The sequence below is a fragment of the Elephantulus edwardii genome, unplaced genomic scaffold (genome assembly GCF_000299155.1).
Source record: "Elephantulus edwardii isolate Elephantulus edwardi_28Jun2011 unplaced genomic scaffold, EleEdw1.0 scaffold00284, whole genome shotgun sequence".
In the NCBI taxonomy this organism is placed as follows: Eukaryota; Metazoa; Chordata; class Mammalia; order Macroscelidea; family Macroscelididae; genus Elephantulus; species Elephantulus edwardii.
The window spans coordinates 1,206,587-1,227,611 of NW_006400034.1; the positions used below are offsets into that span (position 1 = coordinate 1,206,587).

The 21,025-nt window shown below is 44.2% G+C and overlaps 2 protein-coding genes across 2 annotated transcripts in view; both read left to right on the forward strand.

Moving 5' to 3' along the window:
- LOC102862516 overlaps positions 1-7,314 on the forward strand; it is a 10,845-nt gene extending 3,531 nt beyond the window's left edge. The window contains exons 3-4 of the mRNA XM_006900450.1: positions 6,294-6,848; positions 6,931-7,314. Coding sequence (XP_006900512.1) covers positions 6,294-6,848; positions 6,931-7,314 — 939 coding nt within the window. The remainder of the gene's footprint in view (positions 1-6,293; positions 6,849-6,930) is intronic.
- A 4,045-nt stretch (positions 7,315-11,359) lies between these two features.
- ZDHHC5 (zinc finger, DHHC-type containing 5) overlaps positions 11,360-21,025 on the forward strand; it is a 21,577-nt gene continuing 11,911 nt past the window's right edge. Inside the window, exons 1-2 of the mRNA XM_006900451.1 lie at positions 11,360-11,538; positions 19,139-19,260. Coding sequence (XP_006900513.1) covers positions 11,435-11,538; positions 19,139-19,260 — 226 coding nt within the window. The 5' untranslated portion in view covers positions 11,360-11,434. The remainder of the gene's footprint in view (positions 11,539-19,138; positions 19,261-21,025) is intronic.

Consider the following 21,025-nt stretch of genomic DNA (forward strand, 5'->3'; position numbering starts at 1 on the left):
TAAAGAAAAAAAGGGCTTGATGTGTTTAGAGAAGAGAAAAAATTGGTGGGTTACAATGTTGTGAACCAAGCAGAAAGTAGTAGATTGATGTAAGGCTTTGGTTCGGAAGCAGAGTGAAGAATTTGCATTTTTTTCTCAGAGCGGTGGGAAACCATAGGAGGCTGGAATAGTTACGAAGAGAAAAGATACGATCTAATTTACATTTTAAAAAGATTACTGAAGCTTCTAGAGTGGATTATAGAGGCTAGAGCAGAAAGTGTAGAACATTTGCTTGTGGTCTTTACGTGGGAATGAAGTCAAGAATGGCAAATTAAAGAGGAACAGTATCGGTTTTAGTTTCATGCAATGTATGAAGCATGAATCTTGGAAAATTTGAAGTTACCAAATTTTTATTTATCTTATTATAGTAGTCAAGGTGCCATTTATCCTTGAGAAAGCCTCAAAATTCAGGTGGCATATATCAAGGATATTTTTGGCTCCTTTTTTCAGTTGGAACATGAATTTGCCCATAAGCAATTGGTGGTCTGTTCTGTATGGGTCAACCTTAAAACAGATTTGTTTGTTTTTGTGGTGGTTAGAGGTCATTAAGACAAAAAAAAAAGTTTAGGATAAATGTCAGAGGGTTCTGAAACTTGGTCTTGACACAAAGTAGATAAAAGAAATTAAAACTTGGTTCACGATGACAAAGTATTATTAAAATAAAATGTTAGAAAACCAAAAAGAAGAGCAGATGGGCATTTCTCAAGCTGAATACGCTTAAGAAAAATTTCAAATTATCAGGATGGAATACTGAATGATTCTGATGGCCCAGGACCACAGAAGAAGACTGAAAGAATAGTGTCACTGTTCCAGAAACTATCGGTTATTCACTGTTAAGCAATTTTAGGAGGGTAGCATATGATCAAGAACTAAGGTACTGAGGGAGAGGTTCGAGCTGCCCTGGAAGCTTGGGCAAAAACTAGAGCAGGACTTGACAGTACCGGCATGTTTCAACAAGTGGATGGTACAATGCACTGCTCACTTGTCTACGCTAAGAGGTTTGAAAGGCAGTTGCCTAGATGGCCGCCTGGAAGAGACCCTTCCTTGTGCCTACTCCAGAAAAGGGGACCCAGTAGAATGGGAATTACCAAACTAGATCACTGATAGCATCTGCAAGTAAAACTTGACTGTAGATAATGAAAAAGCAAAGATGAGATTACTTCAGTCTCCTGTATGTTTATTTCATATGGGGATTAAGAACGGGAAAGTATAATGTTCCTCTGGCAAAAAGAGCAGCAGCGAGTGGGCGAAAATCCCAGGATGATCAGGCTGCCCATACTAATTGCAAACATCTGGTACATCCGTGTAGACTCTGAATGGGATTACACAGCCGAAGTTGTCCCTAAAAACAGGTTTTGTACTTCAAACATTACTGTTGTTGAGACTTGATGCCTTTGCTACTTACTTTTCCTTTGGAATGTATGATGTTGTTGGAGAGAAAAAAATGGAATAGTTCTCTGTATTTCCAAGGTGGCTCCTCAGTATTTGTTACTGATCCACAGTATTATATTTCTTTGGGACACAGAGTTTGAGAACCCAGGTGGCACCTAAGCAGCATCAGGTTCCAAATCATGAGCTTGAGCATCTTGACGCCTGGTGGGTCACATCCTCACCGAAAGCATCCCTTTTCCCTGAGGCCATTCAGGGTTGTCTGCCCGCCAGGATGACAGTCAGGACCTCTTAGCCAGGAGCGTTGCTTTAAGGGTCACCTGAGATCTGTGCTGCATCTTGCCTTAGAGTTCTCCTCTTGGAGACTGGTCCCCACACCACTGCACTCTTCAAGAAACCCTCCTGTGTTTTGACCTTACAGAGGCATCGCACCAGCTCTGGCATTCCTGACTGTCCTTCTCTGGGCAGGCTCTCCTTGCTTCTAAGCACTTAATGAAGTACAAAATCATGCTTGATAAAAGGTCAGAGGAAGACCTTCAACCAACTGGATTGACAGGCTGGCTACAACAATAGGTTCTAGCATAGAAACGATTGTGAAGATGGAACAGATTGTTTAGTTCTGTTGTAATAGTGGTGCTTTGAGTCAAGACCAAGTCACCAGTACTTAGTAACACTGTTGGTGGAAGCCATTTACGGGTCTGGTCTTCAGCAGCAATACCCACTGGTAGATTTGAGTTGCCATTATTGCAGTTGCTGCCAGTTTTTTAGTACTGTGGCATCAGGGCTCCTTTAAACATAGTTTGAGTTAGCAGAGGAGACTTGAATATTGATTTAAAGGAATGGCTGTCAGTGTTGAGTTTGTAGAATAAAAAGACCAGAACTATATATGGTGCATGGTTAACACTTAACCTCCCTGAAAGGGTTGTATTAGGAGCTTCTGAACCAGTGAGAGAAAGAACATGGGGCAAAATTTCACCATCATCCAAGAGACCAGGCTTGCTGACCAGAGAAAGGACCCCTAAGACTATGGTCCTTAGTCTCCCTTCAGGTCTGAAACTGGACTAACCCCTATGGATGGGATGGTTCAGTTGTCAGCCCAACAATATAGCAGTTTATAAGGACACCCTCCCCACCCTGGGAGGTAGTCTTTAAAAGGTAACATTTGTCTTAAAGGCAGAAAATTGGGAATGGGAAACTGGGAGGAAATGGGATGAGTGATGTTCCTTTAAGGGGGATTTCAATCTCTTAGGAAACGTGTGTATGCACTCTTGAATCTAAAACCCTTTTGGTCTGTAAGCTTTCAAAGCACAGTGAAAAGTTGTTTTTTAAAAGAAAACCAATTTGTAATGTAACGTTTCACCCAAAATGTAAACCTTCCCACAGTTCACAATAAAAAGTTAATTATTTTGATTAACCACACTTTGTCGTCTTCATTTCTCCACTCACTTTTGTTTCCCTACATTCTAAGTGAGATTCAGAGTTCTGACATTCATTTTGGTCTTCTCTTTCCTGTCTTTTGAATAACCTTTTGCCTGCTTTATGTATGATGTCCTGGATGGAAGTCATCCCACAGTTCCTCTGGTTCTCAGTCATTAGTGTTCCAAATCAATCAGTGCACCAAATCTTTTCTTGAGATGGTTTCTAAATTCATGTGGAATACACTTAAGGTCATAATTTGTTGCTTATGGAATTCTTCCCTACCTTCAACTTAACTAATCAGTCCTCAACTTTATGATATTATTGTTGAGTCAGAAAGAACTGACTTAGAGCTGGCCCTCTAGAGGGTTTTCATGCAAGAGATACTTGCAGTTATTAAATCATTGGTTATACAAATTCTGTCATGTGATCTCTGCCTCATTCCTATAGGCCCTACTTTCAACCACCAATCTCTTTTACCCCCCAAGTTTTGCATTCCAGCCATTAGTTAATAAATGTATCTTGCTTGCATGTTTGACTAATTTCAGACTAAAAACTGACAGACACCCTCAATTTTTTGCCTTTCGCTTTAGCGGTTGGAGGGTCAGTTTGCCCAATAGTATTAAGAAAACTTCCTTATGGACATATGGGTATTATCCTACCACTGACAACACTGAACCTCAGTATAGATCCTAAAAGGTTTTTAAATTAGAACATGACACCATTTCTCTATTTCTGGCATAGTAAACCATATGCTTGTCTAATTAAAAATGGCCAATTCCAGACAATTTCAGCTCTGGAATGACATGTTGGGAAAGGTGGATGGATGGTCAGCGAAAGGAGGACCTTCATTCAACAAGATGGACTACAATGGGCTTTGACATGAGAGTGATCATAAAGATAGTGTGCGATAGGGCAAACTTCATAGGGTTTCTGTGAGTCAAAGTTGACTCAGTGGCACCCAACAACAACAAATGGCTGGAGTATCTTATCTACATCCAGTAGTAAATCTAGCATCCCATAGGAGTTAAGCAATTTGAAGCTGGATAGTAGCACATCCCCCAATTTAGCACTGTCAGGAGGCACCCCTATTTATAGGCTTTTAGTTGGGTGTGTCCCTTAACTTTATTTGATAGGACCTAACTACAGCAGTCTAAAGTAGGTTATTGGGTATTAGCGATTTGTACTTGCCTACTAAACAGAAGAATTGATGCTTTTGAGCTGTGGTGTTGAGTACAGAATAGCCCATGGACTGTTCAAAGAACAACCGTGTATCTTGGAGAAGGTAGGTACTGCCAGAGTGCTAGGAGACAAAGGTGATAAAGCTTTGTCTCACATACTTTGGCCATGTTTCTAGGAGAGGCTATTCCTTGGAGAAGAACATCATGCTTGGAAAGGTAGAAGGTCAGTGAAAAGAGGAAGAAGACCCTCCACCAGATGGATTGACACAGCAATAGCCTTAGGTATGTCAGAGATTGTGGAGGGCATAGGCTAAGACAAGGTTCGGATCTGTTCATGGTCATTGTGAGCCGTACTCTATAGCACCTAACAACGTTATGTGTTGGTGAGTTGCCTTTGACTCAGTGACCCTATGTGCAACAGCCCTAAACCCTGCTCTATCCTGTGCCAATCTTTTTTTTTCCCCTCCTGTGCCTATCTTGTCTCTGTCACACCTACCCCCATTACTCCAGTCGCTGAATCAATCCATTTCCTCAAGTGCCGTCTTCCTCTCGTGCTGTCCCTTCACCCTCCCAAGCATGACGTCCCTCCCCCACAACAATATGTAAATTTAAAGGGTAAGGTGAGCCTGAGCCAAGCCTTGGTCTTTGCAGTTACTGCCTATGCATCCGAAAGATGGGTAGTGAATAAGGATGGCAGAGGACTAACTGATGCCTTTGAGTTGTAGTGTTAAGAGAAGAGTACTGAAAATCCCATGGGCTGCCAAAAGAAGACATGTCCTGAAGAGACAACCAGGATGTTCCCCAGAGTGAAGGATGTTGAAACTTTGTCTCACATACTTTGGGCATGTTGTGTTGTCAGGAGAAAAAAAATGCTGAGAAAAGTGAGGGACCCGAGAAAGATTTCCCATAAGATGGTTTGACACAGTGACTACAATAATGGGCTCCAGATATCAAAGATTGGGAGGAGGGCACAGAATAGGGCAAGGTTCAGGTTGGTTCCCATGTTGCTGTGAGTTCCAGGCGACCCAGTGACACATAACAACAAATTTTTACAGGTTTGAACGACAGTATTTCAGTAAGCAGCCCAGTGCTGTATGTAACCATTTCTACTATAATACTAGAGGATTCTGGAATGTTGTTGTGTATGGTCGAGTCGGAACCGACCAATAGCTGAGCCTTCGGCGGGTTTTCAGAGACAGCTAATCGCAAGGTAGGAAGGAGATTGCTCATCCTTCTCCCCCGGAGCAGCCGGTGGCTTTAAACCACTTGACTTCCGAATTGCAGCGCAGCTTCTTGCCACTAGAACCACCAGAGCTCTCTTGTCCTAAATGGTGGGTTGAAATCCGTAGCAAAAAGAAACTAGAATCTCAATACAGGCCACGTCGAAGAAGGAACTAGACCTAGAAAACACTTCTTTTACTTCGCTGCCTAAGTATCAGAACCAGTTAAACCAGCAACTTTTGATCCAGACGCAGTCAGATCACACAGGTGAAGAAGGAACCTTAGCTTCCGAGACCTATCTAGTATAAAGTCTATTATGTAACAGACAGAAGAGCTTTCAAAAGAAATTTCTCAGAACTCAGTGATTCCGAGCTAAATGGGTGAAAAGTTTGGAGTTGAAACTTCGAAAGGACCTTTTCCTCCCAGCCAGTATTCCCAGATTGGGAGGCATCAGGGACACACGACCATTTCTCTTGTTGCAATAGGGAAACAGGAAACGAAGTGGAGCCAAAATCAGGCTCGCAAACCCATGGGCTGACACCAGCACAGATCGCGCAACCCAGGCTCGCTCCTGCAGTCCTTCCCCTTTCTGTTTTTTTGGCAGCAACCCTGCTCCCACTTTTTCCTCCTTATTCCCTATAGGAGATACAGCTCATCACACTCTGCCACCCGAGGATTCTGGCGGCACCAAGGAACTCACATTACTGAGGTCTTCTCCAATATTATTTTAAATAATGTTTTTTTCCCTTAAACCCTCCAAACAACCTAAATCAGTTGCCAGACAACTGGCCAATGTGTTAAGTACCGAAACAGGAAGAGGGCGGGTCTTCTCCCTAATTGGTTATATTAAACGTCTGTCTAGACTATACCACACTTACTTGATTGGGGGGGGTGGGTTGGTGGATCCAGAAAACAGTTGCTTACTTTTAATCCCCTCTGGTGCATATACAGAATTTTTCAAATTTTCGAAGGTTTTTTTATAGGTACAGTAAGGATAGGAAATGGCATGCAGAAAAGGTAATTTTCTCACTCCTGACTCCTGCGCAGTACGCCAGCCCTCCTCGCAGTCGTGGGCAGAACCCGGCAGTCGTGTGTACGTGCGCGCTCTCGCTTCCTCGCGTGCGTACGGCGCTGTGCTCCTACAGCCAATCAGCCCGCGAGGTCGCTGCGGTCGCCCGGGTTCGTGCGCACGCACCAGCGCGAGGTAGGGGTGGGGGTTATGGGGTGAATGAGAGAGTGAGGGGGGGCGGGCGCGGCTGCGCGAGCCGCATGAATGAGAGAAACGTGCCCGGCGCGAGACGTCGCGCGCACCCGTACCCGAGAGCCAATGGGAACGTTGGGAGGGCTCGAGATCCCGTACTGACGGCCACGGCCGCGCGCCGGCTCGAAGCCGAGCGTCGTCGGACGGGGACGCGCGAGAGCAGGGCGGGCGTGGAGCGTGCGGGGGCCGCGCGCTGCCTCTCAGAGGCCGGACGGCACTGCCGGGAGGCGGCGGCCACAACGACGGTGGTGGTGACGGAGACGGCGGCGGGGGGTGAGTACCGAGCACACTCCGGCCCCTGCGGAACCGGAAGTGCCGGGCCAATGAGGTGGGAGGGGAGAGTGACCTCTAGGGAAGGGGGACCGAGGAGGGGGAGGTGGTTGAGGCCCCATCCCTCCTCGGGGCCGGGTCATCCAACCGCAGCGAGATCCCTGGGCCCCGGAAACGGACGAGGAGGAGGAGAGACTCGGGGTGGTGGTGGTGGTGGTGGTGGTCCACGGTCGCCGGAGCTCAGAACGGGTTCGTGCCGGGTCCCCTAGGTATTGGCGTGGGACCCCGGTTCCTCCGTGCCAGCCGCGGTCCCTTCCGCCCCTGGCTCCTCGCCCCCGGACTCTGCCGTCCCCCGCAGTCCGCTCCCGCAGCCCCTGCGGGCCCTGCTGCGGGCGATTCCTCCTCCCCGGGCTCGGCGGCGGCCCCTGGGCTGCCCCCCGGCTCTCGTCCCGGCTCTTCCCCAGGCTCCGGGGTGGGGACTGGGTGCCGTTCCCCGTTTACGGCGCTGCGGCTCGGGTCGCTCGCCCACCCGGCTGAGTAATTATTCTGGCCCAAGCCTCGTCCTCTTACCTGTTCCCCTCTCCTGCCCGTCCCCCTTCGCCCTTTTACCCGCACTAGCCGGGTGCGCTGGGCTTTTGAGTACTTGGTACTTTTTTACAAGTCGAATTCGAATGTGTCTGCCAGTATTTTACTTATAGACACATATTTAACATTTTTTGGGGGGATGGGGGGCAGGGCGGTGGAAAGTGTCCACTTGGCCGAATGCGAACACCGAAGTGAGAAGCAAGTGACCTGAAGTTCAGCAGGGAAGGTGTGGGGTGTGTGTGGCACTCGAGGTCAAGGTTTTCTTTATGTCTTGGATTTCTCATTTCCTGCCCTAATGCCATCTTGTGCCAGTTGGTCCACATTTGCATTCTCATCCTTTATCCCAGGGTCCCTCCTATCCAGTTTCAAATCTTTGCAGAATGGTAATCATTATCGCCCGTTCTGTAAAACCCACCCAAATGTTGACAAGAATTACCCTGCCTTGAACTTTGCTTCCTGCGCTCATAACGACGAGCACGCCGCGTTAGACTCCTTCTGTATCTTGTCGCGTTGATTGCTTCACTGAACCTCACCTACTGCATGTTCAAATCTACTAGAATGGACTGTTACACCACTCTTATTTCAACAAGCCATACGAGAAACACTTTCCCATCTTCCCTTTTAAGGAGGCGCTTGATTGTCATTGAATGCATACTTTTCACTTTATTGGTAATGTGCCCACAGATCTTCAATTTGATCCTACATATTTCCAGTCCGTGGTTTACTGTCTCAATATACACATTCCTGGACATACACCTTTCTCATGCTGGTGGTGGGGGTGGTTCCAGATTCCTAGCTCACGTGAACCACACATGCCCCTTCTGCTCTCTTCCCTACTGTGACAGCCCATCTTTCTATGAAGACTTGTTATGTTATTATTTATAACCAAAAAGTTAGTGGAATTTATTATGCTGTTTCTAATGTATATTCCCCAAACTGCTCAGATGCCAGCCAATCTTGCATCCATCCTAGTTTTGTACTCTTGAAATTGTATGGCTTTTCATGGCCCCAGTCCTATGGCAGTATGCAGCCTTTTTTTTTTTTCTGTAGAAATGAACATCTGAAGTAATATCTGGTGTCTAAATGGTATTCTTCTCCAGGTGAAATTTAGACCTCTGGTTTCATAGTCCTTTGGGTTGCAGTGTTGACCCAAAGGTGACACCTCTGGCAGTTCAAAGATGTTAGCCACCTGGGAGGGGATGGAGGGGAGGGGGCCAAGGGGTGGAGGGAGAAGATGGCCAATCTCCTCCGGTTTGCTTTACAGCCTCAAAAAACCTGCAAGAGGGTCAGCTGAGTCAGTTCGGACTCAAAGGCAGTGAGTGAGTTTGAGATGAAATTTAGGTAGTATAATTTTTCATATTCTAATTTTAGAGATTTTTAGTACAGTTTCTTTTAATGGTGCTGTCTACAGACCAAGAATTTCCTTCTTGTCAATGAAGTCACTTAGGCCTGAATTGACAGGGTTGGGCTTTCATTCTTCTAGGAAATTATCATAAAATGAAGGCTACAGAAGATTTTTTTTTAGGACTATTATACTTTCTTATGTTCATTCTATTCTGCTATTGCTGCTTGGCCTTTCATAGTTTTACTTGTTTTCTAAAAAGGAGCTTTCAAAGAAAAGGAGCCTTCCCTTCCAGAAGAGAGAGAGGGAAAGCAAGTGATAAATTCCAGAGCACATTTGTATTTCACTGTCTCAATCTCCTGAAATATTTTTCTCTCTGCCTTTGTAATTAAGGGAATACTAGACAGATTGAGGAAGGTTGTCTTTTTAAGATCCTAACAGGTACAGCTTTTTTGTTTACATATAAAACAAGTATCTTCACTGAATAAGCAGCATGGTTGGTTAGAAAGGTAGACTTGGCTTCATTCAACCTGTGGGCTCTGAGGTTCCTAACCTAGCTGCTTAGGTGATTCAGTGTGATAGCCGCAGGCATTCTCTAGGCTTCAATTTTATGGAGTAGGATAAGGGACTGTGTCACCAGATAATGTGAGTAAAGTGCTTTGAGATCACTAGATGAAAACCATCTCATAAAATTCAAAGTGCTGATGTTATTTGGTTGGTATCTTCAACAGAAATAATTGTTACTCTTAAACCTTCTGGAGTGGGTGGGGCTCTATTTACTTCCCAGTTGGCTGTTGTTATGGTCCCTCTAGTAGCTGTCAGTGGATTTATAGCTGACCCTCCAGGGGATTTCGCAGAGGTTATAAATTGCATGGGAGGAGATTGCCCATCTTTCTTATGTGGTGGATTCGAACTCTGGGAACTGTGTTTGAGTTGGCAAACCTCAGCTCTTTTGAGTTGCGACTCCCTATGTAGCTGAGATTGGAAGACACAGACTGTTGAACTGGGAATTAAAGCACCAACCCTTGCAAGTAGCCTCCATTTCTCAGGGAAGGCATCTCTCTCAGTTTTCAATGCACACATATTTCTGGCTCAGGCCCTTTTCTGGCTAATTCCAGAAAACCATAAATTCTTCTTTTGCCTCTTTAGGGTTGTAACTCCAAAGTATAGCAGGGTGAGAGAGAGAGAGTCCTGCTGTCCTAATTTTGAGGTTACTTTTTTCATTGTGGCAATAAATACTCTCTTTGTCCAAAGAGAAATGTCTTTTTCTAGGACTGTCTTTCACTGCTGTGCTATGTTTGGTTTTAGATTTTTATATTCTTGGTATTTGTTACTGCCCCATTTGTGTCAGGTGAGCTGGGCCCCTTGCAAGAACTATTATAACGCCCAGCCCTCTGGTGACCTTAGCCTTGGTGAAGCTGGGTTTCCTTCCTCCAGTCTCAACGGTACTTAGAATAGTGAGGAAGTTGGAATCCATTTTCCTCCCAGCTTAGAGTTCTTTTTAATATCCATATAAGTGACATGGAACATAATCTCTCTTTGCAAAGCTTTTGTTAACAAAGTAGTCTGTGGGGTTTTAGCCTTACTGTTTTTAGGAAATGTCTTCAAAGAATTTCTCTAATAAAGTTATTTGTTTCCTCCAGGTGAGGCACTGTGACCCAGTTGATCTCAGCATCCAGAGAGCCCAGAGTGAAGAATAAAGAGGCAGCGACTCTGTCTAACCTGGAAACAGGGACAACTTTGAAACTGCTTTAATTCACAATAACTTCACAAGGTGTCATTGAGTGGGATTATTGATCTCTTCAGTTGCCTCTGCTTATTGGCAAAGACTATGGCTTCAGGGATTTTAAATTCACCTTTAATTTTGCATGAGCTCCATAGGAAATGGAGCCCTTAAAGGGCGTGGGAATAACAAGAAGAGATTGAAGACAGACAAGCTTGCTCTTTCCCATTTCCCTCCCCTGTCAAAGAAAAGGATTTATAATTCAGCCTTGTAACAGCTGTTGCCCAGCGTAAGCCATCAAGAGGGGGCGATAAATAAAAATTCACCCACCGTTGCCAGACTGCAAAAGCTGGTGAAGTCCAGGTGTGAGAGAGGTGGCCTTGAGGAGACTGCCTGCAGAGGACAGGGGCCGCAGTCACACAGCTCCTTGTGAAAGCAGGAAAGGGCAACAGATTCCTTCGTGGATTAAAGCAGTAGCCCAGCTCACCTCTTGGAGGTGCCGCTCACGTGCACGCGTGTGTTGTGGAGAGACTGTAGAGTCTTCTCTTAAGAACCTTTGCCCTGAGTTTTCTGCGCTACCTAATCTTTCCCCTTCCTTTCCCTTTGGAGACCTGCTTCCGTCCATGAGCTGTTCCTTGATTTGTCTGGCTGCCCGTGTTCTCCGCCTGCCACTATTTGCACGTGTGCAGCATACGGTTTCTCTCCAGTTTTTAAACTGTCCAAGTTGTGTTTCTGCCTCTCCCCTTTACCTGGTTCTGGGGAGGTAATTTTTCATAATCCGGAATTGGGACTCACCTTTCCCCCTCCCATATGCTTTCCCACATTTGAAATCTTTTGACCTTTGCATCTCTTTGGGAGGGGGAAGGGTGATAATTTGAATTTTCCATTTCCCTGGGTCCTGCTCCACTCTTGGCTCCATTGTTCCCCTCATCCCATTTTCTTGTGTATTCTGCCGCTGTGTGGGCCTGGGCTATGCGGCATTGCAGATCTTCCATCAGAGCTCCAACATGCCCGCAGAGTCTGGAAAGAGATTCAAACCTAGCAAGTATGTCCCGGTCTCAGCAGCTGCCATCTTCCTAGTGGGAGCCACGACGCTCTTCTTCGCCTTTACGTGAGTAAAGCGGTGGTATTTGGGGGGCAGGGCTGTGGGAATTGAGGGGATAGGCTATCTCTTGAACTTTGCTCGTGACTTGCAAAACCAGGTGACCAATAGAGTGAGTACATGATGCCTGCATCCAAATCTAGAGGTGTCATGAGGAAAGTGAAAAGGCCTGTCCTCTTTCAGCCTTCTTAGGGATTTTCTTTCTCTATTGTACCCTCTTCCATCCCCTCCCTCCCGTTGGACTTGTAGGTGTCTTGATGTTTTCCTCCCCAGCTCCCTCATTAGAGGATCCTAAACTAGAAGGAAGTGGGAGGAAGCCACCACAGACGAGTGAAGCAGCTTCTAGGCAGTCATTTCTATGAGAGAAAGGGGACTAAAGATTTTTCAAATGGCTTTTCCCCAAGGTGTCTGAAGCTTGGCTTTGAGATTATGGGAACTGAGTTCTGGGATGTTGAAAAATTGATTTATAAGATAAATTGATAGCCTTGTCTTTTGTTGGTTCAGTATTAGCAGGTTTTCTCTGCATTAAAGCTGAAACCTAGAGAAGTGTAAGGGCACAGGGAAATGGCATATTTTGTTTTGGAAGAGGGTTCTAAAGGAGCCACTTCAGTGATCTTTTGCTGAAGAGAATGGCCCTCATTCACCAGTCTCCCAGAGGTCTTGGGAAAAGCATTTCGTATTTGAAGGATTTTCCATTTAGCATGCATCGTTACCACTTAGACACTTCCGAACTTGTTTAATCTCTTTATTTGTGGGAGAGACTGAGCGTTACTCCTTTTTTCTCTAGTAGTTCAGCTGTCCACCTCCTGGCTAGCATCTAGAATTGTACCATTATCCAATTAAAAATTAACATACCACGCCTCTAATAATGATCTGTCTAAAAATCCACAAAGTAATAATGATCTGTGTAGATTTTGTACAAGGAAAGAACAAATCCATTCTGTAAGCTCTGCTCATCTTGTTCTCATGCCTATTCCTTTGAAATGGTGGTTGTGTAGCCCCCAACACCCCAGCTTCACCATACCTGACTTCCCTCAGGATCTAGCGACTGTCCTGCTTCCCATCCTGCTCTTCTGCATATTCTCTCTTTCTTGCTTAAACTCGCATGCACGGATTTGTGTCCTTTTTGCATTGACTTCCAAGAGAGGGGTGAGTCTTCAGTGTCAGAACTTGTTCTCGTTTCTGTTGTTATGACTGGTAAATAGAATAGCATTTTAACCAAGGAGCATGTATGTCATAGCTTAGTTTTCTTGTAGTAGTTTGGTGCTGAGTCAGGAGGGGTATGTGCAAGAGTTTTCCACCCTTAGACCTGCTTAGCTGAGGAGTGTATATTTCCTTCAAGTGATAAAGCCCTTGGCAAAGCCAGAAAAGTCAGGGTAATAAGTGGTTTCTCTCAACCGGTCTGGTCTTGGGAGACAGCAAGTAGAGTCCTTGTTCTTGACTTGCTAATCTGGAACCATTGAAGTGCCTGGCAGGTTATACCTGTTTGCCCACAGTTTTCCTGACACAGTCATTTTTTTTTCAACTGGTAGCTGAAGCCATTTAACCTACTTTCCTGTGCCCTGGTGCCAGTAAAGTGGTCTCACAGACCCCAGGCAGAGGATTTTGGAGGACAGTACTGACTCAGTTTTTAACTAGCCAGGAGTTATTCTAAACCAAAGTTGTTATGTACCTCTGAGTCAGAACTGATCCTCTCGTGGGTTCTCAGAGACAGTAAGTCACACTGAAAAAATCCCTTTCTCCTTTTGAGCAACTGGTAGACTCGAATCTGTACCTTTGGGCTGGCAGCGCGGTATCACTAAGCCACTAGAGTTGCCTCTGCTATCAGCTTTCATGGGCCCAGTTTACCCCCGAGAGTCTCTCCTTGTGAAGGCACAAATGCCCTGTTTATCTTCCTCTGTCACCTGGCTCTTTGTTCCTCAGAAAATTCTCACTGGTTCCTCTGAAGTGCTCATCTCTTCCTCTTGATCTGACCATAGGATTTCCTCTGCAGGCGTGTGGTCTTGAGCTGAGGCACCACTGTTTTAGAAAACTCTTCCCAGGGGAATCTGTCCCTCTTGAGGTTCAGTTCCTCAGAGAACCCCCATTTTGAAATGATACACAAACTAAAAACAAATCATAATTTCAAATGGAAAAGCAAGAGACTTTGAATCTGCTCTTGTTCGAGCTCTTAAATCTGTAACAGAGCAGATTACCCAGTAAACAAAGCAAGCATGACCTCTCTCGTGCTTACTAATCCGTAGTGAACAATTTCCCATCTTTTTCCTTGTGGAAGTGCTCGCCAGAGGTTTTAAATTTGCAAAAAGACTTGGGTTCTCAAGCAGGGCGCTGTGGGGTTGGGAGAGAGACGGGACAACTGTACGTGGAAAAAAAGTGAAATTATTCACGACGGGTGTTAGTAAGTAAGCACAAGGGAGCCTGTGCTTATCTAGCTTAGTGGGCATCCTGACACGAGCTGTAATGAGAGTGTGTCGTCGTCTTTAATCTCTTCACTAAGCTACAGCTAGCTGTTCTTACATCAGTGTAAACCCCAGGTGAGAGTTAACTCGGGGACTTAGACCACTGGGAGCAGGAAGGAGAGTCCCTTTCAACTGGCAGGTATAATTATTGCAGGCATGTAGGCTTCAACTAATTAGGAACAATTTGCCCTCCATATTTCTTTGTCAAGCAAAAAATACTGTGAGTAGAAAATGACTGGAGTGAGTCTGATCATCACAGAAATTGTAATCTGGCCCAGAGAATCCTGAATAGAAAGGTTGAGACTTCCTCTACCCCCCCAACCCTGTTGTTGAGTGCCTTTGAGTCGGAACCGACCCATAACTGGCCTTCAGTGGGTTTTCAGAGGCAGTAAATTGCACAGGAGGAGATTGCCCATCCTTTTCCCGCAGAGACTCTGATGGATTTGAACGACATGCCTTTAGGATTGCAACGCAGCTTCTTGACTCTAGGCCACCAGAGCTCCCTCCACAAAACCCTGGTTCCTTTTATTCACTGAGTCCATCTAGTACCAAACTAAGCTGGACAGGTAACAGAAATACTGTCTTTCCTTTTTCTTGTTTGAGGAGCGCAGCTGGTAAAGTAGCCCTTTCTCTTGTGACTGCCTTTATGTTATGTGTTGATACATGACTAGCAAGAAACCCTGCTAGGGAAGAACTGTTTGAAAGTAAGAAGACCAATTTTGGTAAAATCTGTGAAACCTTTATGTTATTCCGGATTTTCCTCTGTAATGAGGTGGTTGAACTAGAACCAGGACCGTTTTTTGCTTTTGTTTATTTTTTAAATTCACTTTTGAACATACCAGGACCCTTTTTAAAAATTAACTCTTATGTGGGCCCGAGCTCAGGCAATCTCTGGGTTACCGATGAGATTCCTTGCTCAGTCTTTATTTTGAGTTTGTGGTTAAGTCAGGACAGGTATGCATCTCTCATACTCAGCTTTACATTACTGGAAGAAAAGACTTGAAAGCTTCCCAGATTTAAAAATTGTACCTATACCAAGTGAAGGTAATTGTGAGGAAGAGATTGTTGGGAATAAGGGTTGGCTCAGTCATTTATTTCTAAAACATTAAAGGACGAATACCCATACTTGTCTATATATAAGATGTAAACATGTAGGACTGCTTTGGGTCAAGTCATTGTGGCATCGACACCCAGCCACTTGTTAGCTCTTTGCCTTTCTTTGGGCCCTTGAAACGTTAGGGCTCCTGGTAATGTCATTTAAAATACCTAAGTTGTATCTTCTCCCAGGTCTCCTTTATTGGTCCTGCTGATGTAGCATTATGTGCCAGGCTGCTAACCAACAGGTTAGCAGTTCAAATCCACTAGTTGATCCACGGGAGAAAGATGGGATCTTATTCCATAAAGATTTACAGCTATGAATCAGAATGGACTCAACAGCATGGAGCTTTGAAAAATTTTCCGGTGTTTTTTTTTTCCCTTTTCTGATTTCCAAAGTCATTATTAGGGAAGAGGTCAGGGTAAACTCTGCTTTACGTGGTCTTTGAAGGAAAAGGTGAAAGTTAGGGCTGTCTGGAAGTCTAGAAGGATCTTGCCGAAGTCCATCCATGATGTAGATGCTGCCATTCAGGTTCTTCCTCCGTCCCACTTACTTCTTTCATCCCGTGTGAATTGAGCAACTTCATGGCTTTCCTCTGCTCCTCGCTTTGATAACCTCACAGGTGTTAGCACCTGATTTGAGTGAAACCAGCTTCTTGATTAAAGTTTAACTAAGCAGTAGTTAAGGAGCTCTGGTGACATAATGACTGACGTGTTAGCCAACACAAGGTTAGCTGTTCATATATACCAGCTGATTCGAGGGAGATGGATGGGCAGTCTTCTATCGGAAAGGTCTCTAGCCTTGGAAGCCCAGTGGAGGGTCTCTTGTGAGCCCACTGAACAGTCTCCATAAGTCAGAATTGACTCAAAGGCAGTGAGTTCGGTTTAGGTGAGCAGTAATTATTCCTTTTCTTTTTCTGAGTTATTTTCTCCAGTTACAGTAAGTGCCCAGGTGCAAAACCAGCATTCTGCTGCTGGAAAACCTGGCTAACAAAAACAGGTGGTTTGCTTACCTGCCTGTAATGTTTCCCCATGGACTCCTGAGGGCAGATGACGAGGTCCTGAAGGAGGATGCCCAAGGGCAGGAAGTGGGAAGCTTGTTCCACCCTTCTTCCCATCAACAAGAGTCATATGCTCAGACGGTCTGTTAGGCATGGGTGGAATGCATAGGAATATTCTTAAGTGCCCTGAATCCCTCAGGTCTCAGGGTAAGTGGAATTAAGGACGGAGGAGTGGGAATGGTAATGGGTGATGGCTAATTACGGGTTTTTTTGTGTCTTCCATGCAGACAGTGCTCAGTATTTGTTGAGCCATGAGTTTAAAAAGAGTATTGGAAACTTTTCCAGCACTCCTGCTTTCTCACATTTGTTTTATGTAGGTGAAATAATCAGGCTTGGAGAGTTGCCTTTGTGTTATCCAAGGTCACGTACATTGATTGAGATAGGCTGAAAACAGAAAATGTCTTGACTCCTCTACTTTGTTTTCCTTTCCAGGAATTTAACTACGTTTTAGAAAAGGAAGTACCACAGAGGGCTAGAAAACAGGATATTAGAAGTGTGGGTATTGAAACCCACTCTCCTCATTTTATTTGGACTTGAAATGGAAGTGCTGAATGGGCGGGGAAGGGAACCTGTTTTGCCTGGTATGGTGTAGCTGGTCCCATCAGTGAGTCAACGAGCCTCCTGGGCTACAGCCACTCCCTACACTTTCAGAGCTCTGTGATTATTGCCATAGGCTGAGGACGAGCCCCAACAACTCCTCACAGCTCAGGCCTCATCTCCTTTCATCAAAGGCAACAGATTCAGACAGGATGCTTGGGGTGGTCACCTAGGAGTAGCAGAGCCTCTTGGTAGCCAGGCAGTGTGCGCTTTGGTGGGGCAGGTCCTGCACACACAGAGTGCTGCGGTGGGAAGCTGTGGGCTCCTCATTTGAATAGAAGAACAAATAGTAGCTCTTGTTAGTTGAGTTGTTTGCATCATGTCTGGCTTCTGCCACTGTGGGGGCTTGGTTTATTTTGACAACATATTGGAACTCAGTTATACATTTTGGCTGGGATGAGTTGCTATCTAGAATGTTACAGGGGTAAAGTTCATTACTGAGAGGTAGGTGGTTGCTTGGCAGGATACCAAAGAAATTAGTTATTGTTTTGTTTGAAAATTAAACGGAAGAAAAAAAATGAAATCTGAAAAATTGAAATTAGGGCCTGTGAGGGGGCTGGCTGATTGCTGTTTCTTAGTCATCAGCTCTTCCAGAACATTCGTCTTCCCCAGGAGTGGAGGATGCACTTGCTTCTTTTTAAAGCCCAAGAGGCCTCAGTGGCCAGTTCTAGGAATAAGACTTTTAAATCATGGACACCTCAGTGTTCAAAGGATTTAATTTCTTCTTCCTTTTAATTGTCTTCCCAGGCGTGGGAGTTATGTGAGTCACCTTTTCTCCTCCTCTCAGGCGGAAATTGAAGTGACAGCTCAGTACTAGGGAGGGGCTCTGACCTGGATGACTGGTTTTCAGTTTCCCTCCCACCCTCCAAAGGCATGGAGGTCAGGCTTTGGGGTGACTCTTCCTTCTTGCTTGTATTCTACCTGAAATGCTGCCAGGATATGGGGCCAACTTGTTTGAACCAAAGAACTTGCATGGGGAAGAGGTTTCCATAAGCCCTTTTATTTGGTGATGTTCAAGACTGTTCTAAATGGCTCTTGTTGTCCTTGTTATTAGTAATAATAGTGTCATTATTTTGTTTACAATTATCTATTGGAAACAAAGACTTAAATGGTATTTACTACCAAAAAAGTTTAGCACATAATACTTTAAATGAATGGCTGGCTGAATGGTGATCACAGAGGCTTGTAAGATGTTTCCTGGAGGTCAGTGTTGGCTCTTACCATTGGCTTATGTGTTTGTCATTATATGCTCACTTTTTCAAAATGTCATGAATCACTGTTCAGGGTTTTTGTTTTGTCTCTCTGATTTTAATGGGGCTTGATCACTTCTGACAAAAGCCAGAACTGCTGTCAATTAATCCTCCATTTTCATATGAGTCTTGTTCTCCTGACCCTTTCTTTCCTTTTGGCCATTCCTGCCCAAGAGGACAAGGACAGATGCTGGCCTAATTCTGGAGATTAAGTTCTCAACCACAAAGCAGATTAGGATATTCAGCTGCTGTCTTGTAATACAAAGTTCTCCCTGAGCTGAGACTGTAGAGAGAACATTTGATAAAACTGACAAAGCTCATTGCGCATCATCTCCCAGAATGACAGCAGAGCTGGGAAAAGTGTCTACTTAGACTCATATTCCCTGAAAGAAACTAAGTTTAGTGTTGGACTAGAGCATTCTTTGTTTTTTTGGTGAACAGTTAGCTAACACATGTCTCCTAATTTGAACTCGTGGAATACTGGCCATATTGGGGCAGTTTCTTCTTCCTGTTAGTATTTGGGCTTTTTTGGTCTGATAGTTTCTTTGCGAAGTTGTCATTCAGTTTTGATGTCTATTCTATTATTTATATTATTGGTTCTCCTTCTTCCCCCCCCCCCCATTAAGAGCTAGTTGAATGGTAGGAAAATCTGAAGCAGTGAAGAAACTTGAGGAAATTGAAGGTGGTTCAAAACCAGTTGGGAAGGCATAAAGGCCAACTCCCAAGAAAGAAGTGATAACCTGTCTGCACATAGTTCTTAAGTCCTGTTAGAAGGTATGGACAAATTCTAAAACACATCGAAAGCTCCAGATGATAAAGTCAATTTGAAGAACATAGACTTTAGTACCAGGGGTTACGGTAGGAGAAAGGCTTTTTGAATCTTGAACCTTGATTTAAAGTTGGATAAATACATGCATACGATTTTAGAGTTGAGTGAAATGGAGGCTCTTGACTGTTGTTGAGGAGACATAGGTAGGAGCCCCGAATCTTACTTGCTATAGTTTTTAAGTGAATTATTCTCGCTTTCCCTCATAAAGTTACCCGCTAGCCTGTGAGCTAGAATTCCCAGATCTTTATACATTTTTGTGACTATGGTTGAATCCAGTGTGTGAGAAGCAGTCTGTCATTTTCTTTTTTGTCTGTGCAGGTGCCCAGGACTCAGCCTGTATGTGTCACCTGCAGTGCCCATCTACAATGCCATTGTTTTTCTCTTTGTGCTGGCCAATTTCAGTATGGCCACCTTCATGGACCCAGGCATTTTTCCTCGAGGTAAGACCTCCCTCTTCTCTCTGGCAAGCTCTTTATTACCTTGGAGAAATAGTGGTTTGAGCATATACAGTGGAGATCTTCAAGAATACATAACTCCAGCCATGTGATTCACTTGAATCAAGTCTGATCTCTAGTTTTTAATTCAGAAGTTTATTTAAAGCACTTGGGCCAGTTATTGTTAGGTAGACTTTTAAAGTTGTAACATTTTAATACACACTGTAATAGAAGCATGAGGAAGAGTCTGAGAATATAGAAAAGCATGCACTGTGGTCTGCTTAGATAAATAGGGGAAGTGCTGAAGGTAAGTGAGAAAAACTTCAAAGTACAATGGAGGCTCGAAGGAGAACGGTATTCTAGACGGAAGCCGCAGTGTACACAGACGCTCCTAGCTATGAAATGGTGAGGTCTATGGAATAGGGGGATATGGAGTTGAAGAGGCAGGAGGTAAGCCTGAGCTGGATCGGGAAGGATCTTATATGCTAAATGAAGTAGGTTATTTTTCTTAGACAACAAAAGACCTTTAATCGGGATTCATGGGGTCATAATTTCCCCAAAAATCTTTTTAAAATTTTGGTTTTTGTGAAAATAGCCATGCAAAACGTGTTCCCATTCCACAGTTTCTAGACATAAAGATCCGTGACATTGGCTATATAGGTCACGTCATATCTGCACTCTCATCATTTTTGTTCTGAGTATTTCCCTTTGTTTACTAAATCTTTCTGCCCTCAGCAGTCTAGTCTATGCTGTATCTTTTGGTCCTTTGTGTGTCTTATATAGAGATTTTTTTTATAAAAAGTTATTATTTCAAATCCACCAGATACTCTGCTGAAGAAGGAGGGACAATCTCCTCCTGTAGCAGTCAGATCCGATTTGATGGGACACAAATAAAAAATAAAAAAAAAGGTTATTATAATATTGTATAGATACTTTCTGGAATGTTGTTGAAATAGTACAGTCATTGTGAGAATTTGAATTCAAGGTTGGGTTTATAAATATTAGAAGTAGATGTAATAAAATTTATCATGACCAGTTTATTTGGAGAGAGTGAGAGAGGGAATTGATAAGGATTGTTCCAATATTCCAAAATTGAGTGATAACTTGGATTGATTTTTATAAACAACGATAAAGGAACTCCAGTATCCTAATGGGTCACATAAGATGAGATGAGATGGATTGATACAGTAACTGGGTTGATGTGAGTTGGTGTGTTAGAATTCCTGAGACTGGTTCAGGACAGGGAAAGGTTCAGAGCTGCTCTACATAGGGTTGTTGTGCAGGCAGCTCAACCAGTAACATTCTTTGACAGGTTTGGAAGCAGGAGTGGCATCTACTTCCTAAACAGCTTGCCTCCAGGAACTCTGTGAACTTTGATAAATGTTGATAATTGTAGAAGGGCTTCAGGCTTTTTGTTCATAGGGTCGCTGTGTGTTGTGTTCGACTCCAAGGCAGTCAACACCACCACCACAGTCAGTAAGAAGTTGCTCTGACAGCCCAAAGGCAGAAGGTTCAATCCACCAGCTGCTCCGTGGAAGAAAGACAGGAGGAAGTCTCTTCTCCATATAATTTCTAGCCTCTGAAAACCCACAGGACGGTCAGCTATAACTCCAATATAACTGGTTCATTTATAGTTGGTTCTGACTCTACTTAACAACAGCATGGGGTAGAGGAATGGAGAATAGGTTTGGGTCTTGTAGTCCATAAGGAGTTGCACTATTAACCCAAAGGCTGCAGTTCAACTCCTAACACCCACTTCTTTTTTTTTTTT